Source organism: Aythya ferina (genome assembly GCF_964211825.1).
Source record: "Aythya ferina genome assembly, chromosome: 12".
NCBI classification, from domain to species: domain Eukaryota; kingdom Metazoa; phylum Chordata; class Aves; order Anseriformes; family Anatidae; genus Aythya; species Aythya ferina.
In genome coordinates, this window is record NC_140308.1 from 1771817 (window position 1) to 1794843 (window position 23027).

Here is a 23027-nt window from a genome sequence, read left to right on the forward strand (position 1 = left end):
GTGACCACTACGCAATGTTCTTGTGACTTTATATGGCACCCACCACGTGAGATGGGAATTACTGTGGGACTGCTCACTTCTGGGCTCAGAGCACTCCAACCTCCAGTCTCCGGGCCGGTTACTGCTCAGCATTCCCTGCAGTGATGTCACACCTGCTATTAAGCGGGGAGGAGGCGGCTGTCTGCATACTAAAATAGAGACTGTTAATTCCACCTCTCGTGTTGAAGAATATCTGGATCCATCCCCTGCAGAGCACGCGATTAGGTACACGCGATGTTACGTGGCTAAACCAAGCCCCGTGCCGGTGCAGGCTGCTGGCTGGAGCTGTGTGTTACCAAACCAGCACCGCAATGCACACTGGAAGGGCGTAAAAACATTGCTGCAGGCAGGGAGCGTGTCCTTAAAGGGTTGACCCCTCTGAGTTAACAGGAAAAAAAAAAAAAAGCAGGTCAACAAGGTGCAAGAAGCCTGGCGAGGGCCATTGTCCCATATTCCAGAGAATTCAGGGGGATTCCCGTGGTGTAATTCATTCGCAGGTCACCTTAAAAACGGTGACATCACTACGGTGTTGTGACACCCTCCAACGGATCCACCATAACTTACCGTGCATTACAAGGGTTTGTGAAACAGCAACTTCAAGTATTTAAAAGAGCGGAGGCATAATCTGCTGAACAAACAGTCTCATAGCTACAACGCTGTTTTGATTTGTATCCAATATTAAGAGTAGACGAGCCTGACCCACTTTGTTATTCTAAGGCCGTGCATTAACTAAAGCCACGGTAGGTAAATGAAATAAACTGTCGCACAGCTCCTACGTAAGCGTACCTGCACACACACAATGTGTAAATAGCAAATTGTGCATGTGTTTAAACACGCAGGTCTCCATACACTTCTTAAGGATACTTGCACAGTTTAACTTGGTTTTAGTAAGTGAGAGTGCCATAATTTAATCAGCCACGCAAAGCTACAGGCCATTCCACAGAGGTCACGTTTTGCATCTTCCATTTCTTCCTTAAACTCTCAGGCAGGTCAGAAGGGTCTGACTCAGGTCAGGAATTCGGCTGCCGTTTGGAGGCTTTTCTGGGCTGTGTTATCAGAACGGACACAAAGCCTTACCCTTTACCAGCAGGTGGTAACAACTCCCCTTTAGCCTTCAGAAGCGGCTTGTGCGGAGATGGTGTTGGGGAAGGAGATGGTGAAGACGAGAAGGACCGTGACCTAGAAAGGAACGAGAGATCACTCAGCTCAGTCTTTGGGGCTGCAGAAGGTTTTCGGTCTCCTCAGCAGTGCACTAAGCCCACAACTCCCTCCTTCGGCTGGTGACTGCATTTGAGGAACTAGTCTCAGTGAGCCCGAGCTTATCCTAGTTTCGTATCTGGACTCTGCTGAGAACAACAGGTTGTGTCACCAGGCTGGTGGCAGAAGCAGAAAACAAAAGGAAGAAAATACGGATGGCTGCAAGGAAGAGCCACCCTCAGATATTCCACTCCAACACCTGGAGACTTTCTCCATATTCTTTCCTTGGGGGAAATATGTCTGAAGAATAGTCAGTAGGATTTTTGACTTGCAAGTTCAGCATGATTTGCTTCAACTCAGGCTGGAATGGGGTGGTTGGGGAATGTCAGCCTTCTCTGCTAGAAAACCTTGGTGCTTGTGTCTAGAACTATTCCCACCTGAGCCTCTCCTGGAGAAACCACCTCTCCAAATGAAGCCATGCACCCTCACCAGCTCTGAGATCCACTCTGGCTCTGTGCACTTCAGCCCTTAAGAAGTGTCTCCCATCTAGGGAGCCAGTTCTCCTACTATGCATATTCCAGACTTGGGAAACTGTCTGCAGGGGCAAGGAAGTGGCAGAGTTATAAACATGCCTGCGTTTAATCAGCATGGGACACAGGATTGTTACTTTGAAGTGTCAAGACTATCACAAGACAAAACTGCATGGACTGCTTTATTAAAGAAATGTGATTTGCCTCTTTAAACAGAAATCCCAGTGCTATAGACAAGAGATGCCAATAGCTTCTTCCAACCATCAAATGCAAATGATGGCAACGTTACGCTCAGCCAGGCTCCTACAACTGCTCCTTTACCACAAGGATGGGAAACAGCCCAGCCACAGCAGCAGGGTACACGTGGGTGGGAGAGCTGGGGTGGCTGACATCTCCTTCATTCAGCGACCGAAACAACACCCTGCCTTGCAGTCTATCCTATTTAGCTCACACAGGAAAGTATTTCAAATATTTTCTCTCGAGAGCTGGCTATTTGCTTTTAAGTAGCACCAAAAGTAGCTGCTAGGAAGCGTTTGGGACGCAGCGTACCGTTACCTGCAAAGAGCCATTACCTGGACCTGCTGCCTGAGAAAGAGCTGTGTCGTGAGGAGCGGCTAGAGTAAGAGCTGTAAGACGACGATCTGGAACGAGATCGGGAGGAACCTGACCCAGAATAGCTGGACGACCGAGAAGAGGACCTGCAAAAGAAGTATTGAAGTTCAGTGCCTCTCAAAAAGTCCTGGGAGACCGAGGAACGCTCTTCCCAAATTCTCAGATACTGCTCCAAAAGCTGCCCACCCTCTCCACAAAGGACTGCAGTCTTCCCTCAGCCCCCACCCCACTTTTTCTTTTAGAAACAATTCTGTTGCTGCTAGAGCCCTTTGCGTCCTTGAACAGGCTCCCTTCCCTTTAGCTAATGACTTTCCATCCATTTTTGAGACCTCCTTCCACACATTTTTACGTCTTTTCACTGGACAATCCTCCTGCTCGGCTGGGTCACACGTGTAGGAGAAAAGAGGGAAATGAGAGGTGCAGCGAGTCCAGTGAGAAAAGCTATCTGCTTCTGGAGGGCTTTGCTTTATAAGATCCGTATCTTCAATTCGCCGTGTTCCTCATTCCTCTCTGATACATTTTTTCCTCTTTGCAGGAGCTTCAAGTTCAAACGTTTACAGGAAATGGGTCCAGCTTATCACAGAATCACAGAATGATTTGGGTTGGAAGGGATCTTTAAGATCCAACCCCATCAAGGACAGGGAAAACCTTCCACTAGACAAGGCTGCAACTCCATTCTCCTAGATTCATGGCACTTCCTTCTGAACATTGGATTTTATCTCCCGTGCTCTGATTTCTGAGCCCCCCTGCAGCACCCTAGGGCTCCTGGCGAGCCTCCTTGACCCCAGTTCTCCCCCAGCAGCAGCACGCTCTTCCTGGAGCAGGCTCCCCTCCTCTCTCTAGCACTCCTGGAACGAAGATGCTCCAATTCCTACACCTTCCACCTCCTTCTGCTCCTATACAGCTCAGTTCTCATCTAGACGAGCTACGTGGACCTACATCTACGTCTAATTTCCCTTAATAATTATTTTTCCAAGGACCTGCTCCCCTTCTTACACCTCCTGCTCACAAGATAGAACCACACCACGTTCCTGATGCCCTACAAGGCCTGGACGTGATGTGCTCTTCACCATCACTCACCTTGAAGAGCCCGAAGCAGACGCCGACGAAGCGGAGGTTTTTCGGCGCCTGCGCGCGCGGCTGGGCGAGACGGAGAGGCCGAGCTTCTTTTTGGGGGACTTGGACCGGCGCCAGGGGTCCTTCCACTCATCCGCCCTCTTCGACTGCGCGGCGGTAATGGTGGTCGCCTCCTTCTCCTTCTTTGGTGGCTCAGGCTGGCGGCTGGAAAAGAAAAGAGGAGTTGAGATGCTGGGGTTGTTTTTTATGCCATAAGGCCAACAGGAACAGATGTCAGGAATTCATCCTGCATACTCGTACTCATTAAGTTCCACTGCGGGATGTACAGCATCATTTGGGGCAGATAAGTGTTAGAACAGCTATTGTTTTGTACAACAGTGACCGCAAGCCCTTCGAAAAGCAGCACCTGCAGTTTGGTGAAGCACTTTGTCAGGCTGCCCTGGGACCTGCCGGCTGCTTTCAGCTTTGGCTCTTTGCCTCCAAGGAGCAGAGCACAGACGAGAGGGCAGGGAACCCCAAAGCTGGTCCTTCCTTCAATTATGCCAGGCGGTTCGAAGTGGAGCAACCTCAATCTGCCCCCAGTGCACTGAAAATCCTGCACAGACCCAGGCTGAGGACAGCCTTGGGGCGTGCATCCGAAGCTCCATCCCAACGGAGCAAGGTGCAGGAAACAAGCAGCCGGCCCTAAGAGAAGAGCTTCAGCCTGAATCACTTTTGAATCACTTTCCTCCAGCTCCCTTATCAGGGCACCACGTGGGGCTGTGTCACGAGCCTCACCCCGGCCAAGGCACGCCGAGCCATTTTGACCCACACGAAGGGGACACCTACCTCCCGGGGGCTGTTTTATCACCGCATTATTTTATCGCCGCGTTATTCTCCAGGCGCTCACAAACACGGCTGGACGCGTGCTCTCCTGCTCCTGATAACCATGCAGATCTGTCAGGGCAGCCTAGACACCCAGACATTTCTTCCTTCCCCTTCTTGGGGCTCAGGCTGTATTTAACCTGTTTCTTTAACCTATTTTTATTTTTTTTTTCCCATTCCTTTCATTCTCAGGGCTTCCACTGCCCCTCTGAAAAAAAAAACAGCGCTAACTTTTCAGCATCCGCACGTTATAGTTCCTTAATGAGTTTCTTCAGGCCCGGGTTTTATCACATCTCTTATCTACGGATGATTTAACGTGGGTTTTTTCCTCACCCTGACTCTAACCTGCAGATGACTGGTCAATTACCTGCTCGTAACCTTCTTCGTCAGGTTTTAGGCAAAGTTTATGCTTGCTTAAAGGTTTATGAAGCCTATTGCGCTCATCAAATTACCCGTATAATTATGCCTTGATTCCTTTTCTCCAGCTAATGAACCCTCTCACTCGGAGGGTTTGGGGGAGGGACAGCACCTTCCAGCCCCGGGTTCAGCCAGTCCCACCCTATTAGTCACGGCACCGTGAAGCAACCACTCCCCACACGACTTCCTCTACCTTTCGAGATAAAAAAGCAACCTCCAAAGTTTTCTAATAATTCCACGGGTTACGTTTCTTGCCACAATTCGTTTTCAGCAGACGACGGGGTAATTAAAGCCCTTCATTAGCAGCCTCTTCTTCCCTTTGAAGGCTCCACCAGTCCCTAGGGAGCCGCATCACCTCCTGGCTTGGCGCTACCAAAAGCCGCCTTAACTCAGTTCAACTCCTTCCACCTCTCACCCCCTGCCAAACCTGCACATGCACACGGTGTCCTGCTCTTTCCCTGTCTTTCCTGATACAATTCCATCAATTTTACCATTTTTCCCATATTTATCTGCACATACAGAACGGTGGAGGGGAGAAACTCTTCTTCCACGTTCACCGGTCCCACAAATCTCACTCCAGCCCCAGAAGATGCTTCTGAGGGTGACGTAGCAGCACAGAAAATTGCTGACTGCCGACTAAGAGAGCCCCAAGCAGGCTCATGGCTCAGCATTATTCACCGGGATCTGCGTTTAGCATCATCACCCTTTCCAGAGCTGCTCCAACACACGCCGCGTAACGCATCGCTTGCAGTGGGCTGGTCTCGTTTGCCAGGGTACATCTGCAGCTCCATCTGAGTACCTGATCACGGAGGAAGACCATGATTCCAAACACTGAGATAGACCTGACCTACTAATTAGACTCTGATAAGGCTGCATAGCCCTCGCCAGGGCTGAGAGGGGAAGGTGAGGTACAGCCCTGTCACCTGGTGCGAAGCAGCAGGACAAACAGCAGCAGCAAGGAGGAGGAGAGCGCTGTGTGAGGATGCCAGCGGGTATCACTAGGCTGCGTCCCTCTCCGGTGTCCTCTCCTGGGGTTTTGGGAGATGCAGGGGGAATATTCTGCTGGCACAGAGGTAGCTCCCACCTTGAGACATGGATAAGAATCCCGCAGCAGGTCTTGGAAGGAAAAACCTCCTATAGAACCACTCCTTCTCTCAAAAAGAGCACAAATCTGCCCACATTCACAGCCTGGGTGCCGAGCCCCTGCTCCGACCCCACGTGGGAACAACTCACGCTTAACTCTAAGGCTTGGAGCAAAGGCGACTCGGAGAGCAAATCTCATTACTCGCACCCATTACCTGGTTTGATGCAATTCTCTCCCGGTGAAGTCACTTTCTGGAGGAGAGCTTTTTTTTTCCCCAGGAAAACCACAACAGAAAGCCTCCTTTCTGGATACGCTTTGCCTTTTGACTCAGCAGCAACCACGTCACCTTCCTACAGCCCCGAAAGCAAGGCGCCGCGCGTGTCAGGACATTTTCCAAGTCTTTCCCCGAGAGCTACCCGCGTGCCCGGCGTGCAGCATCACCAATAAACTTCTTCAACTTCACACAAGGGACCCGCATCCGATGCCATTTGGCTCGCCTCCCCCGGTGGAAGTCGGGAGGCAGAATTGAAAGTAAAGCTGAGCAGCTGCCAAGCTCCTCGCCATCTGCCTCCGAGTGATGTCCCGGTGACAGCCCAAACAGTTGGCAGCTCAATCACGTTCAGTGCTGCAGACCGACGGGGTGCACTCGTTGGGGTGAAAGCAGAGGCTGGGAACGGGGCTCACCGAGGAGAGGAGAGCAGGCAGGGAGCTGGCCCGAGCCCAGGGGGCTGCCCAGCATCACACCGAGCACCATCGCGGCTCCTGGTGCTGTGCTGCTGGGGGGCTTTGTGCATGGTTTGATCCCAGGGCAGGCTTCCTCCTCCTCCTCCTCGCTTTCATTCTTGTGACTGGGTCATTTCCACTTCCCGTCCCGTGCTGGATGCGGCACTGGTCAGAGCCAATTCACCTCCTTGGTTGAAGAGGGAGGAAAAATAAAAATCAAGAGCCGGTTTCCTGCTGGGTCAGCGAGTCCAAGTGGCCCGTGGTGGGGACTGAACAGCTGCTGGAGCTGGCACAAGGCTATCAGAGCGGGGAAGAAGAGAAACCTTTACTGTTTTGGGGTGCTGAGCCATGAGGTCAGGTCCTGTGCTTTACGAGCTCAGCCTCAGACGAGCACACTACCGGCTGGCAAAGGAGCCGCACGAGACCACGGCATGCGTGTGAACCCAGGGCTCCTTTTTCACCCAATTCCAGCTTTCAGGACACGTAGGAAAATCTTTGAGAATGAACTCCCTAATTAGCTGCATGACATCAGGTTTAAGAGCTGCAGAAGGAGGAAAAGGGGCTGAGAGGATGAAGTGGTAGCAGCTCCGTTTCCTTGCAGCGCCCGGAGCAGCAGCGCCGTGCGTCACCGGGGCACGAGCACGGTCCGCAGAGCGCGGCTATTTCCGACGCCCATTTTGACCTTAAAAGAGCTAAAAGCTTTATTTTCCAGAACGAAGACGTTAACGCAGAGTTGGCTGGGGCTCAAAGTACAGCAATCGAGCGGAGCGCTGGAGCCGAACGCCGCTTTGGCAGCGAGGAGGAGCAGCTCCCGACCGCCCCGTGCGCGGCTCGCGGCACCGAGGAGCCCGCCAGGAATTCGGAGGGGGGAAGCGGAGCCGCGTGGCCGAGCCTTCCTCCTCCTGCTTTTATGCAAATGACGCCGAAGCCTTTCTAATCTCAGCCGGAAAATAGGCTTCCCAGGGAAAAGTGCTTCCTTCCTTCCCCCCTCCCGGGGTGACGCCGCCACCCCGGGTAACGCAAACCTTATCGCTGACGTCGGCCTGGCTCCGGGGCTGCTGTTTTGGCCGGCAGCTCCGGCTCGATGTGCTCAGAGAGGAAAGTCCGGCCGTGCTCTCGAGCCCTTTCTTCTCTCGCAGGGAAGCGAGGGTTACGGCACCGGCACAAGCTTTCCTTTGGTCTCGGTGGAATTTTCCAGAGGAAGTGAACTCGAGGAACGGTTGGAGGCACGGTGAGGGCTCTGTGATTTCTGCAGAACGAGCTCCAGCAGAGCACGTGCAAACAGGCAGATTTTCTGTCTCAGCACAATAAAGTCACTCATCCCCAGTGCCAGAGAAATACAACAGCCCCCAAAATCACCTACAGCAGGAAATCCCGACCCCTGAATCCAGTGTTCATGCCTACGGCACAGCCATTCATCCTGGGGAGGTGTGAGCAGAGGTTTTGCTTCTCTCAAGGTGTTTCCATCTCAAGCAGGGTTATCAGTTGCTTAGAAAAAAAAAAGAAAAAGAAAAAAAAAGGTTTCTTCAAAGCCTGATGGGGAGAGGCTTTGAAATTAAATAGTGGAGATACGATCTGGAGTATGAAATCATCACAGCGGGCAGATAAACCTATCCGGGATGCGATCTGCCCCGAGGGCTGAGCATTTGACGCCTCGAGAGCCTTCTCCCAGCGGAGGTGCCCGCATGCAGCGATTCTCCCGTCTGCTTTAATAAAACCCAGCGTGTGGGATCTCTCCGGCAGCTCCAGCCCCCGAATGCCAACGAAAAACACATTCCTTGAGATCCACATCTGAGTCACTCGATGCCCTTCTTCATCTTGATGTAGGGTTACGAAACCCGGCTCCTTCTGCTGTGGCACAACCTCAGGAACCACGAAGACGAACGAAAAGTCCAGGCGACAGCAACGCTCCGTGGAGACCTTCGACAAGCTTTGCTGCTTTGGTTTGCGGAGCCTTTTTTATTATCGCCAGCTCCCCAAACGAGCCGGGAGAGCAAATAAAAGCTGAGCTAACCAGGCTCCATCGCTCGGGCTGGAGGCTGCGCCGCAGAAAAATGGGGATGTAAACAAGTTATCGCAATCCCTACCTGCACAGCATCACCTCGCAGGGGCTGCAGATCCCAAGGAGCACAAGCAGCAGCACAGACACGTCCTGCAAGCGAGGAGGAGGAGGAGGAAAACCCTTCTGAGCATCGCAGTGCTGAGGAAGGCACGGCAGGGTGGCAGCGTGCAGAGCAGGAGCCCAGGTCCCGCTGCAGAGGACAAACCTCCCTCCTGCCTGGGAAACCCAACGGCCTGGGGCTGCTCGCTTTATTCTCTTATTTTGCTGCACCCCAAGAAGCCGCCCGGAGGCCTGGACAGCACTTCTGTGCCTGCTGACAAACGCCACCGTTTCCCTTTGGTAACTTCTCGGGGATTTTAGGACTTATTTGGAGAGTTCCTGAGATCCACGCCTGACCTGGAAGCAGGCAGAGCACACATCTCTCTGCCCAGTCTGCTTTTCCGCCTGTGGCAGGACAACAACCACGAGCAAATAAAGGAGTTAAGAAGAAAGGGGACAACATTTCTACCAGAAAACCCAAGGACCAAATCCACCAGCTGACCCACACCGTATACAGCTGGAGGAGATGCTGTTACAAAGCCCTCTGGAGACCTGCATCTGCCTGAACGACAGCGGATTTGTCCCAAATCTCTGCCAACAGAACTCAAAGAGCAGATCCAGTGGCTCTGGTGGTGAGGGGGAGACCACCAGAAGCTATCGGGATAGGCGATAACGACCCCAGAACACCCAGAACTACAAATTCGTCCCTAAAACAAGTTCAGTCGGTTCGTGATCTCCCTCTCTCTCTCTCTCTCTCACACGCTCATGAATCACTCCATTTGCATTCCCTTCTTTTTGCCACTCCTTTATCTAATCAGCCTCCATTCTAACACTTTCTAACTTGCAAGCCCCGGGTAACCTGCGCTCATTGATTTGAGATTCCAGCTTCTCCTGCTCATTAAGGCGCTCACCCCGGGGACTAATAACGGCCTATTACAAAGGCAACGTGAACTAGCTTGAACAAGAAACCCAGGAGCTCTCCGAAAAGGGACTGCAGCCCTTCTGTCCCAGGGGCTGCAGCATTTGGTGGCATCTCAGGGGCTATCCCCACCTCGGGAGAAGCCGGGCAGAAGCAGAGGGCTCCTTGCTGGAAGGGTTTTCTGAAGGACTCGGGATCTGCTGCCCTTTCTGACATTGCTTTTAATTTGACAGCGTTCCTGCTTGCGAGTGTTATTTTTATTTTTTAATAGCTGCCTAAGTGCACTCCATCGACAGCCTCTAACCCAGCTGAGGCAGACTTCCTCCCGAAGGAGTACAGGAGGCTCAGCAGGACGTGCTCCCAGCGGGATGCTGCTCCTTGCCCTGCAGCTTCGCAGCTCCCCTCACCTCCTCTTCACCCTCCGCGATGTCTCTGAGCTCAACAGCCTCCTCCTCGCCCCACCTGGAACTGGCACACGGCAGATTTTGGACCCCGTATCACGCGCCCAGCCCAAGCTAGCCCACCTGGAGATGGCATTCAGGCCAGGCTGTAGGATAAACCTCCTCAAGAGCTGGACATCACCAAGTTCTCACCTTAATTTGAATGAAGGCGCACTTTGTCAAGCTGCTTTTAAGCCCAGAGCACAGCACCCCACGCATGGAAAACCCAGTGCTTCTCAGAGGGGAGGAAGAAACCGAGATCCATCTCAGCACCCCGGAGCACAGGATGGTCTCCTCTCCTTTTGCTTGGTCGACCACGACCTCGTGCTACCCACAGCAGGGCACGATCCTGCCGCCCCGGCCAGTGGGTCTGAATCCTCAGCACCCCTCGGTGCTTTGGCAACAAACCCAAGCCACACGACACCGAGTACGTTGCTTCACGCCCTGCTGAAATGCTCAGATTCACTGGGATGATGACGGGATAAAGCCCTGTGCAGCAACAGGAGGATTAAAGCTGTTATTTCTGCGGGCAGGGTCACAGCCCCAAGCCAGCGGCTCCCCGGCTGCATCCAGCGCTCGGGTCAGGACACCCCGTACTGCCCCAAATCCCCTCCAACAAGGCGCTCCGTGCCAGCTCTCTGCCCCCAAAACGCTTTGCACAAGAGCGAACGACAGCGGCAAGATGAAGAGGCAGAGCAGAAGTTTGGCACTCAGCAAAATCAGTCACAGCCCGGGGCACCAGAACTCGTTCTGGGGATGGGGAGCGCGGGGCCAGACAGCCGCCTTATCCCTCGGATCACAAGGTGTCCCGGCTTGTCTAAGGGTTCGATGCCTCAGGAGGGAGGAGGAGGAGGAGGAGGAGGAGGAGGAATGATTTTACTAGCGCTGCAATCTCAGGTTGTAAACTTCTTGGAGAGCTCGTCTTGGGAAAAAAAAAAAACAACCCGCAAACAACAAAGCACAAAGCGGCAACCTTGCTGCCTGCTCCTTGCACCAAAGCCTGATCCTTTTGTGACAATCCCACTCAAAGCCCGATCCTTTTGTGACAATCCCACTCAAAGCCCCAGATCTGCAGCCTCGTCTCTTAAAGGACCGAATGAAAAACATTTGCCAGGCTTTGTGGTGTGCGTGTGTGTTGTTAAATCCTGATCCTCCCCACCTGAAGCAAAGAGCCACGCACCAAGTCCTGCTCTCTGCTGTTCTCAGCCCTAACTCTGCTGCTGTTTAGAGACGGGATGAAAGTTTCCTCCCTCCAATGCAGCTGAAAGGAAACTTACTTTCACATCCCAGCTATTTGCTCTTCAAGTTTTCTTTTATTCCTTGCACCTCCACATTTTGATTGTCGCTGTTTGCTCCTTCCTGCAGCCTCTACGAGGGCGAGCTCCTACGCTGGCAGCCCGGTGATTAGGGCCGTGATTAGGGCCATGATTAGGGCCGTGCTCAGCTCTGTGATGCCTCCTGGTTGCAAAACCCCATGGAGCAGTGCTCCAGCAGGACAGGAAGCAGTCGGAGGAACACCAAGGGTGCTGGTGTGTGCCAGCCCCTGGCACCATAACGAGGGCACCTCGGGGGCTGGACCTGCCAAAAATTGGGATGCGGTGAGTGGGGAAAGCACAGAGGCTATAAATAGAGCTGCAGGTGAGTGTTGTGCCACCGTGGTGCATCCTGCTACCTGGGGAACACAAAAACAATGGCAAAATGTTTTATGCATTAAGCAAACTTGGGAGCTGCTGGATGCCCAGGTGCCTGAAGTGAAGCTCTGCAGCCAGCCCCAGCAGGAACGGGGCTGGAGGAAAGGTGAGGATGCTCCAGCACCCCGAGCACAGAGAGGTCTGCAGCCCGTCAGAAAGGTTGTGTGGGACAAAAGCACGCTGCCCAGGGAGCACTGACCCTGTAACTGTCATAAAGGCTGTGGGGGAATAGGGAAACACGAAGTGTGGGACGAGGGGATGTCTTCGCCAAGGGAAATATCAGCTGAATTATCAGCTCTCTATTCAACATCCAGAAATACAAGTGCTTCTCGCTGCCAGCTTTTGCAATGGCACAAAAGAAGCCAAAAGAAAGTCCTGCGTGCTCTGCCTCCCTCCTGGCTCTCTGCCTGGCCCTACAGGCACCTGCTCCAGCCTTACAGCACAGGTTCTCGATGATCCGCTTTTGGGAAGACCAGCAGAGTTAACGACTCAAGAAGCAAAGAGGCGTATCAAGGACTTGTTAAATTACCAAGACTTGTCTTCAGAAGGCTGTTCTGGAGAGACAAGAGGCACAAGTTCTTCCCCACAGCCCTCCCCGTGACCCAGGTGTCAGGGGGAAGGAGCAGCCCCAGCTTTGCGTGCAGCGATCCCGGGCACGGTGACGGCTCGTGACTAAGGCCCCGCGCTGCCAGCCGGCTGACGTCGCTCTCCCCATCAGCATCATGTGGGTCTGGGCAGAGAAATCTCTTCCATCACTGACCCAATGAGCGCAGAAAGCCACAGTCAATGTGTAATTAAAGCGCACAAATTACGGCTGTAAGTGAAGATGGTAATTAAGTGTAGTTCCCCGTATTACTGTAAGCATTGTGCCACGGTCACTGCACCGGAGCGCTCACGAGACACAGTCAAAGTGTTCCGAAACTGGGACTTCCTCTTGGAAAATAAGGGTCACCATCAAACACCGGTTTTCCCATGTAGGAATACAAACAAAAACCCTGTGTCAGATCCAAGACTAATCCCTTTTCCCACCTGAAACCACCCAGATCCACGTGGCATCTTGCTCCAGGCCTTCTGAGCCCTGCTCATCCTTACACCAGGCTCTTCCTCGTGTTCCTATTTCCCACTCTCCTCCAAGCCCCAGGAAGCAAAACACATCATCCAGAAGGGAAAAAAAATGCATCATCCAGAAGGAAAAGCTCCAGAGTCCTGGGAAATGCCTTCCCTACAGCTCCTCACCCCAACACACTTCTGTGCATACCATCATAAGGCTCCATCTGCTTTTGGTTCCTGAGGTACCAACGTTGCTGATCAGCTTCCCTGATGTTTTTTAGCAGGGAATGTGATTCTTTTCCCTGATTCTGAATGAAAAGGTGCTCAACATTAGGAATTCCCATAAGACAAGTTCCATATTCAGTTCTGGTATTTACACAATGCTTTACAAACAGGCCTCACGCACAGCCCATTAAGTCACTGTACTGGAGGAACCAACAAAGAAAATATTATGTGTTTTTGGAATTCCTAGGCTTTTAGTCTGTCTGGTTCAATTTTCTCTTTCACACAGGCCGGAACAAGAATTTTCAGAAAAGCTGAACAAATGGAGGCAGTCAGAGGCAAGAAACCCAACTCCGTACCCCAATTCCATCCTAACACCGGGCAGAAATTGGTTTCAAGACAAAATCTGTTTACCTCTTCTAGTCTCTTTTGGGAGTTTTATTTAATGAGACTCCAGATACTTCTGTTATCCACAGACTCCCAAACCAGCCCTGGTTCCTGTCAAAGGGCATTTGTCAAGGCTGCAAAGAGTCAGCACCATCTGCAGGACTCCCAGCTGGGGCCTCGGCCAGCCTTGCACCATGCCCTAACCCCAAGGGACCGGGGACAGGCTGAACATCTCCGTACCTCGGGGACTGACAGGGCCCTTTCAGCACCAGGTTACGCTCCCTGCTTCTTATCTGATGCTTTAGCTCCACTTAGTGGCCAGCAAGGCTCACGTAAAGCATCACCTTGCTCTCCAAACTACAGCTTGACTGAAGAGCTGCAGATAATCGGGGTCTTCTCCACGGATGTGCACGAACCCGGATCCGCAGCTCCATCAACACCAACCAAAACAAAGTCAGACCCGAAGCCAGCACTTACCTCGGTAGCAGCGGAGACCGGGGCTTTGGTTTTTCCTTCTCCTTGTCACGCTCCCTGTCCCTGTCCCGGTCTCGGTCTCTGTCCCGGTCCCTGTGCTGCCTGTCTTTTTCATCTCTCTTCACTCGCTCCCTCTCGCGTTCCCACTCTTCTTTCCTCCGCTGGCGCTCCTTGTCGCGCTCGCGCTCCCGTTCCCGTTCCCTCTCCCTCTGGCGCCGCTCCCGCTCCCGTTCCCTCTCCCTTTCTCGTTCCCTCTCGCGTTGTCGGTTTTCTCGTTCCCTTTCCCGTTCTCGCTCCCTTTCCTTTAAAAAGAGACAAGGAGAAATCATTGCAGCATTGTGGTAACATCCGAAAGCGCAAGGTTTCAAAGTGGCAGACTTAAAAGCAATCCCATATTCCCTCCCGCGTTAGGGCAAAGAGATAACCCCAGAGCTCGTTCCATCGCTGTTTCCTGAGCAGAGAGGAGCTGGGGAGGATCAAAGCACCACATCACATCCACCACGGTTATAATTGTCAAAGGCAACAACAGTCCAAGGCTAGTTTTGCTTATTATGCCCGTTAAAGGAACGTGTTGATGTTTACACGTATTTACCCATAGTGTTCATCATGCTTATAACCAGCTAATTAATTTTACAAACAAGCAGGGTGACATTAATTGATACACAGCAACAGTTGGGACAGGCTTCTGCAAAGCAGCAAAGCCTTACAGCAAAAAGAAAGCCACCTTTTTAGGGACGCTTACCAATGAGCAGGATTTATTCCTTCTGACACTGCTCTCAAGGCACACCAGTTTGCGTGAGGGCAGAAAGGGGAGGGAAAGGGTTCCAGGCCCTATTTCCACGGAGCCCTGCACCTCACAGCAGTGCCTGACTGCACCTGGGATTTCAGCAGCCGGGTGCTTTCCTCGTCTGACTCAAAGCAACTCACGAGCAACTCCTCCAGCAGCGGGCAGACGTGCAGGAGCCTCCGCCTGTCCACGTCTAATCCCTTCCTAGGAACCAACGAGGAACCCGTTCTCCTCTCAAATCATTTCCTGGAGGCTCCTGCCCTCCCCCAAATTTCCGAGGAAGGCTGCACAACGGCCTCGTGTTCAGAGCAGCAGCCGGGGCACGTGTCACTCAAGGTTTAGCTACCTGGAGGATTTAGATTCAGCAGCTTGGACACAGGAGAAAAATCCTAAGTGAGCTGCACTGGAAAGGGGCCGAGCACCTGGAAGAAAGCTGAAAGGGAAAGCGCGGAAGGGGTGTTATTACCTTACTTACTCTGTAGTTACGGTACGGGTCTGGGTCTGTGTACTGAACCCTGAAATTCTCATACTGCCCACCACGCCAGAACCGTTCTATGTCATAGTCATAATAGGGATCTGCATAGGGGTCAAGCCTACAAGGAAAAAGAGGGAAGGTTAGAAAGGGAAATCAACAAACGCTCCATGTTCTAGGTCAGGCCTTAAGTCACTGCCCTGACAGGAAAACCCACGTTCAGGGGAATAGGACTGTGGAAAGCGGTGCGTTCCCTACACAGCCCAAACAGACAGAAATGGTCTTTTTTTTTAAATGAAACTTATCCGAGAAAAATCACAACCCTTTCTGGATAAACACAAAAAGGACTGACCAAACCCGGCCTTCAAATCAATGCGGTAAAAACGCAGAAACATCGATTGCTTTTTACCAGCTGCTTCCAACGGAACAGAACCCGTTTTGCCCCATTGATTTTGAGCTGCATTTTGTGCCCCTGCACACAGAGCTACCTCAGGCTCCCTCCCACGGGCACAGCAGGAGCAGAACAGGGCCAGCTCCTGCTCCTCTGCCACCAGAGGTGAGGGGCACGTCCCAGCGCTGGCTGGAAAGGAAACAAAGTGCTGCTGAGCCTTCTGGTGCAAGAATTTGGGCTTTGGGGACAGGCTCGGCCCCAAACCCGAGGTTGCTCCATGCACTGAAGGTACCTGCAGTGGAAAACAGGCTCCGGCCCCCAGCATGCACGCGACACACCCTAGCTGCAAAACCCTAATTCCTCTTGGGGAGGAAGAAGATCTAAAACCCACCCCCTAAAAATGTGCAACGTGTCCTCCGTTTAACCACTTCTGTTAGGGTTATTTGAGGTTTTCTAATTCACGGACCCGACAACACGCAATCCCTGCCAGCCACCTGGAGTGACAATATCAGACCCGCTGTGAAGACGGGGAGGTGGGGACGGGGAACGAGAAACTTCCAGGGCCACAGAATGGCAGGGGCAGAATTGAGATCATAAAGTGAGTGCTCCCGGCTTGCAGGTTATCTGCAGTGAGGCTTGACTCGTGAGCATGGGAAATAAACGGCCTGCTTTTGCACCCTAAGTGCCAAATAGTCCAAACGAGGCCGAGATGGGAGAGCTGCCCAGCAAGTCAAGTGGCTACCCATATTCCTTTCGATGCTTTTAATATTTCTACTTCGCTGCCTGAAGTGATAAGCCAAGGGGAAGCATGCCAGGAACTGCCAATGCCTAATTCAGCCACAACCCCCTGATGCCAACCACGCAGCAATATAGACTCAGCGACATCAGGTGTTCAAAAAGAGAAAAAGTCTCGAGCTACACCAAAAAGGAAGCTTTTACTTTTCAACCCAGCTCAAATCCGAATCGCCCTACTCCCTTCCTCTGACGTTTGGGGACTTTCTGTTCATTTAAATAAAGGCCCCTGCTGTGCTTTGTGACAGTTACTGATAAATCAGTGCTTAAACCCTCAGGTGAGTAATTGGTGTCACCCCAAAATCAAATCCAGCCGTCCTGTCAATGCGCTGCCAGCCACACCTGATGGGGCAGCTGTCTGTGGCCTAGGAAGTTTGAAGAGGTGCAATGGAGAGAGGAAAGGGAACACTTTCGTACGGTTGCAACAGTACCGGAATCAAAGACCTGCTTACCCATAGTTAATGTTTTCTTTGATGTCCACCTCCCTATAGTTTTTCAAAAAAGAAAAAGGGATTTATGAACTATTCAGACATCTGCACAGGTCACAAGACAGTCCTGAAAGCATTTAATTAACATTCCAGCTCAACCACCAGTGCTTAGCTTGCTGCAAGGTGTCAACCCACGCGTAACGTGCATGAGAAAAATCACTCTTTCTACAGTGTGCAGCAGTAACAGCTTTGTAACTTTTGCCTCTATGCACAATTAATTTATTTTAACGCCACAGCCTGTTTATGCATAAAGATTCCTCAATTTTCAGAAATTCCACTTGTTTGCTTACTTCTGCTTAACACTGGCTACATGCAATATAACACTTTTTTCTTGACTGTATGAAAAAACAAAGCCCTAGACCTAAAAAGACAAATTGTTATGACTGTGAGGCAGTGGCATAAAACAAGCAGAAGACTCACTGGAGATGCTGGTTTCCATACACAACTCTAAACCAGATAAAACAGTTAATCCACATGAGCACTGGTGATAATAAAGCCCCAGGTACAACCGAAAGCCTTCTCAGAGGAACAGAAGACCAAGGCAGAGTGATTTCTACACAGGTAAAGAACATCAGTATGGGGCAACTGCTTTGTTACAGCCCGCAGAAGTGAGGAGATTGCTTCCTTTTTAAATCTGGGAGTGGAATTGCACTTGAGAGCAAATCAAAGCCTACTGAACAAAAGCTTAACCTGCTCTTTTGCAGTTTGTTTTTTTTTTTTTCCATCAATTCTTTCACTCAAAAAGATGGAGCCAAGCCTTGCAGACGCTTTGCTGTGAGTGGAAGTATTGCCCAAGTCTGTACGTGCAGGAGGAACAGGGGATGTGTGTGCAAGAGGGAAATGTGCGTTCACCTAACTCCTGCAGAACGCAAGCCTCTCTTTTCCATCCCACTTCTTGGCTTGAGAACTACCACGTAAATCTCCCAGAGCTGCCTGATGCCTCCTTGCTCCCGTTTCAGGCCACCTGCCTGCTCTCAATCATGTCAGGAGGGTGGCTGAGGTCTCCACCATTTTATGTTTTACCTCCTCCACCCTACAACTTAAGTTTAGGACGCTTGATTTTGCCCAAACGACGCCCTGGCAGCTAACAGTTTGCTTTCTGACCAGTGTCTTACTGAACAGCTTATCTGGGACAGGTCAAGGTGTTTTTTAAGCCCAACTCCTGTGCCAATACCCTTGCAAATAAACATTCAGCCAGCTGCAACAGCTCTGCCCTGAAGCTCTTGGGCACTGAGCAACTTTGCAACCCCAACTTCAGCATTTAAAAACTCTCAGGGATTGGAATAAAAGCATGAAGAGGAAGAAAAGTCTGGAGAATGTGCTGGTGTGAGGTAGGTACTATTCAAACTGTCCTTGAGGGACCACTGTGCCAGTGATATTAAAGGTAGAAAGGTGTAAAGAAGACTGCAAAGGGAAGAGAGTGTTTAACTGGTGTGAGTGGAGGCAGCTCCGGTTTGTAATCGTGTGCAGACTGCTTAACAGGCGTTGTTTCCATTTTCTGAGATGGGCATTCCTCTGATTTAGAGGCTCAAGTAACCTGAGGACTGCCACGCTGCGCTGCACATCCCACCCGTTATCCCACGTAGCAAAAACAAAACTGCCTCTTACGCTGGATCTCTGACATCTCTGGTGATGCGGTAATTCCAGTCACGGAAAAACTCGTTCTCTTTATCAAATTCACGCTCATCCTCTCCAATAGTCACAGTGAATCTCTTCTCCTCAAAGTCAGGCTCCTGCTCTTTTCTCATGGTAGCCTTTTTTAGTACCTGCCACAACGCAGAAATGAAAGCGCTGTTATGAGAGGAGTTTTCAGAGGCACAGAAATGGATGCGTTAAAAATGGGAGAAGCCTGCTCCAAATTCTTCTGCCCAGGTCTTACAAATGTGCATGATAACAAAATGTTCTTGATGCAGGGAGTGTAATTCACTGTTCCACCAGCTCAGAGCAGCAGCAGACAGGCACTAAGCTTCAAAGATGCAAATCCCACTGTAACGATCAGACACACGGATCCCATAGGTGCCAGAAAAACAGGGGCTGAGGAAAGAGAACCTGGACCAGCCTCAGCACTTTGCTTTGTGGAGGGCTCGACTTCAACATCCCTAAACTACCCCGGGCCACAAGCTCTCCCTTAGCTCATGCTAACATAAAAACCAGACCTGGGTGCCAGCTCTGTGCAATAACTGCTCCTTGCTGTTTATCACAGTAAGTTAAAAGGCAAAAGGAAGGCTCCTTAAAAAGAGGAAGACCCCACGTGCTCCAGAAGGAAGCTCTGCTGGCAGTCCGTTTACCTCTTTAGCGTGCCGGAGTCCTCTCTCCCAGGCACTTTCTGTTGGAGGATCTGGAGGGGGTGGAGGTAAGATTTCATCCACGACTGGCCCTCCCTGTTAGAAGAGGACGAAGACAGACATTCAACATCAGTCCTAAGCAAGCACACGCTTCTATAAACACCCTGAAGTACCTCTAGATACTTTGGAGATGCAGCAGCAGCAGGACAGAAGCTAGGACCTGCTTGGAAAATGATTCCCCTCTACTAGGGATTTCAAGATTACCTTTTAAAAATCACGTACCCAACAGATGTATTGAATTTTGCTCAAGTACCAGCCCAAATAAAGCCTTCAGCTCCTCCTCAGGAGCCAAAAGCTTGGTGCAGAAGCCAGGAATTCCCACAAGAGGGATCCATACCCAAGGGTTGGCCGGCATCAGCGGGTGAGGGCCGATAGGTGGTGCGCCGTTTGGGGAGAAGGGCTCAGGCTTGGAGATCAGGGAGTAGTTTCCTTTGTCATTCACCCCAGGGTGTATAAATCGACAGTTCATGCCCCACGTGCAATGACCTGTGGAAATACAGAGTTCGGTTAGATCCACGTGTGCCTGAACACCACAGCAAGAGTTTCTGCAGCCCCACAACCACTTAGAGCCCAAGGAATGACGCCGTTTCAGATCCCTGACCTCTCTTCTCTCTGAATTTGTTGAGCGTTACCCACTTGAATGTTCTTGCCACCCCCAACCTCTCAGAGAGGGCAGAGTGAAGAGATCCAGTTGCAAATGGATGAATGCACAAGAACCTTATTATGGCAGGGAGCAGGAGTGATGGGTGCACACGCACGCCGTTAAGCCAGCACAGTAATAAACCCATGAGCTCTTCAGGTCGTGTTAAAGACAAACACTTTAAGTCAGAACTCCATCTTTTACAGAAAACAATGACTCCAAGCTGACAGCAAGGAAAACATCACAGCGCGTTCAGAATAAACATCTCTCTGGTGAGGCACGAAGCACATCAAAGATTTCTCTCCAGCTGCCTCTGTGCTTGCCAGCACAACGCAGGAAAGGAGACGCTGCTGAGGAGGGCAGCAGACAGAAACCTGAGGCTGCTCCGCTCGTTAGCTTCAGTCACCAGCACGGCAACGCTCGGGGGGGGCTCCGGCAGGAGACAAAGCTAATTCCTGATTTTAATTCAGCTCGTTTTAGAAACAAACCCTGTTTTTTTTTCATCTGGCAATTCACTCTTCAAGCAAGAGACGTTCTGCAGATTTCACGGCAGACAGCCACACCGCAAAGGCATCGCTAGCTCTGCTCTCTCGGGCAGTAACATGTTGATCTCAGATGGAACAGAGCAGTTAACGCTGCCAAGGCCCAAGGAGGAACCTCCCAGATCTCAGCTGGCAAGGCAGCATGTCAGAAACCCACGCTGCACCTGAGTAAGGAGCACTCAGTCCCTGGAAACGCTCCCCATCGGTCCCAGACGAACCACGAGCTGCTGCTCCTGATCAGAGGTGTAACACCGGCTGCTTTTGTGCTGTCAAATATAATAAGAGCACAAATCCCCTCGCACGGGAGCTCAGCGGCTGCCAAGTCCTTTCTCAGTGACTAGCGAACGCCTGCCAGGAGAGGTCTGAGTGCAGGGGCTGTCAGACGCCTCCACCAACACCTCTCTCACCGAAATGTCACAGGGAATGACTGCCCTGACAAGCTGGGGGCTCTGCTACACGTGTCAGGGTGGCTGCACATCAAAAGCTGCCTCTCTGGAAGGCTTCCCAGCCAGTCACTCAAGCCACAGGGACAGATGCAGCCTCGCGAGGGCTCCTCAGACACAGCAAGGATGAAAATCTTCCCTCGAGGTCTCACGTGGACGGCTTCCGAGCTCCCTGGTGGCACTGAGGCCCGCAGGGTGCACGCAGAAGCGAGTGTCAACGTTATCTGAACTGATGCCAGCTCAACGAAATCCCGGGGCAGGAGATTCTGCAGCCTGAACTTTGACTCAGGCGAACGCCTCGGTGCCGTGTGTCACGCTGGGGATTGAGGAACAAAAAGCTCACCTCGCACAGGGACTTCCCTGTTCCATCACCGCGCCAGCACGCTGGGTGTCTCAGCACAGGCAGAAAATTCAGTGCCGGAAGAGGTTCAGGAAGCCAGGTGAGTGCTATCTGATGGTCACAGCGCTGGAAACCCCCCGAGCAATTCCCTACCTTGCAAACGCTACTGACGCAAGGGATGAAGGCTCCACCCTGCTCCCCACCCTTCTTTTAGTTTCCGATTTCAATAAATGGTTCGAGGATGATTGTAAATAAAACAAAGTAAATGAGTAAACATCCAGGGAGGGGGAGCTGGAGGAAGAACCGAGCTATAAGCAGCTCAAATAAGACAACTTTCTATAAAACCTGCTGTTTGTGCTAGAGAATTGCAAGGCATCTGTCACAGTCACACAAACTTCAGGGAACGTCTCATTAGGAAGAATCAAAACAAGTAAGAAATAGAATCAGTTAAGATTTAAAAGTCTCAAGTCCTTATTTAAGTCTCACGTGCAGTAGGAAATAGGTTATGTGACTTCCTGCCCCCATTTCTTCTTGGGGATCCAAATCCTGTTTCAGAATTGTAGTACCTGACACAGCACAGTGCAATCTTTTGGCTTGAAAAAAGAAAATAATAAAAAAATAACTGGGGCCAGCACGATGCCACATTATTTCTTGCAGGGAAACTATTTTCTATGTCCAATTAAAAAAAAGTCATCAGCGAATGCCTTTTAATAACTGGGGAAGCAAGCTGGATGTGGAATTAGAAGAAACAATTACACTTTGGCAAGGCGTCAGCTTGCTAAGAAATAACGAGACTTGCCACGTTGGTTTTCCAGGGAATAACATCACAGGACCTCTTCAAGCAATGGCTGGTTATTAAATCAGCCTGAGCAGATTTCTTCCACGCTGTTTTCCTTTATTTGCTTCTGCCGGGCTCACCGTACCTGGGCCTGAGGTTTTTTTTTGCATATTGGCTCTATGTAAATTCGGCATCTGGCCACCAAGGAACAGAAAGGTGGTATCAAGGATGCCTGGGGCAGGGATAATCGTGCAGACAGCAGCTTAGCAGCTGCAAAACCAATTGAAAAAAAACCTCCAGCACTTTTGGTTTTGCTTCTAGCACCACAGCACGCCGTTACCTTTCATGAAGAACCTGCAGGTGGGACGCGGCCTCACTTTTCTGTCGCTGGGATCTTTAACTTCTCCCTCCTCCAGGTCGTCATCCTGGAACAGACAGACAGACAGACAGGCTGACATTTCATGCAGCGACCTGACATTTCACCACACAGCAGTCACTGAAAGCGCACCCCGAGGCACAGCACAACGGAAATTCAATAAAAGGCTGTGATAAACACCCCGAACGTGCTGCTACGACCAGGAAAATGGATCAAATTCAGTGCTTCCACGCTGACTGCACAACCAGCAGGCGTTACGAACGTCCTGGTGCCATGTACAGACCAAGGGGCATCATTTTCCCCAATCTGTGCTTCCAGGCTCAAAAATGGTGTGGTGGATTAAGATATTAACATGCTCCAGATGAGTAAGGTTGGCTGATGGCACGTGGAAGGCAGTCAGGGGCAGCTTCACACAAATGAGACAAATTTTGTTACCTTTCCTTCCTAGGGGCGTGCACACTGGCAGCTACAGCAGCTCAGCTGGGCGATGCTGCCGCCCTTCTGAGCCTTCAAACTGCACCGTGGCACAGATGTTGAGCCCAAAACAATCCCTTTTTTTATTTAACTCAAAATACAGAGCTGAATTCCTGCATACGGGCACTTAATGCAACTAATTAGTACAGACAGGATGCACTCATATGCTAAATTCTGCTGTCACGGCAGCGAAACATGAAATGCTTCAAGGTTGAGCAGTAATAACCCCATGAGCTCTCCAGGAACAAAGTGGGATGTATTTCTTCCATGAACCTACAAATTGGCCCTAACAAAACTCGGTGTTATCCCTGCACAACACGGGGCCAAATTCT

At 51.2% G+C, this 23027-nt stretch overlaps 1 protein-coding gene across 9 annotated transcripts in view; it reads right to left on the bottom strand.

Moving 5' to 3' along the window:
* Positions 1 to 23027, bottom strand: part of ZC3H18 (zinc finger CCCH-type containing 18) — a 42319-nt gene that overhangs the window by 10679 nt on the left and 8613 nt on the right. For 5 of the 9 annotated variants that reach the window (XM_084533024.1, XM_084533022.1, XM_084533019.1 and 2 more), the window contains 10 exons: positions 22186 to 22270; positions 19440 to 19588; positions 19046 to 19138; positions 18366 to 18523; positions 16722 to 16754; positions 15081 to 15207; positions 13831 to 14129; positions 3459 to 3659; positions 2339 to 2464; positions 1117 to 1218 (listed from right to left, as the gene is read on the bottom strand). In XM_084533024.1, the coding sequence (XP_084389150.1) occupies positions 1117 to 1218; positions 2339 to 2464; positions 3459 to 3659; positions 13831 to 14129; positions 15081 to 15207; positions 16722 to 16754; positions 18366 to 18523; positions 19046 to 19138; positions 19440 to 19588; positions 22186 to 22270 (1373 nt within the window). The remainder of the gene's footprint in view (positions 1 to 1116; positions 1219 to 2338; positions 2465 to 3458; positions 3660 to 13830; positions 14130 to 15080; positions 15208 to 16721; positions 16755 to 18365; positions 18524 to 19045; positions 19139 to 19439; positions 19589 to 22185; positions 22271 to 23027) is intronic. The other 4 variants (XM_084533025.1, XM_084533020.1, XM_084533023.1 and 1 more) reach the window with 3 other exon arrangements.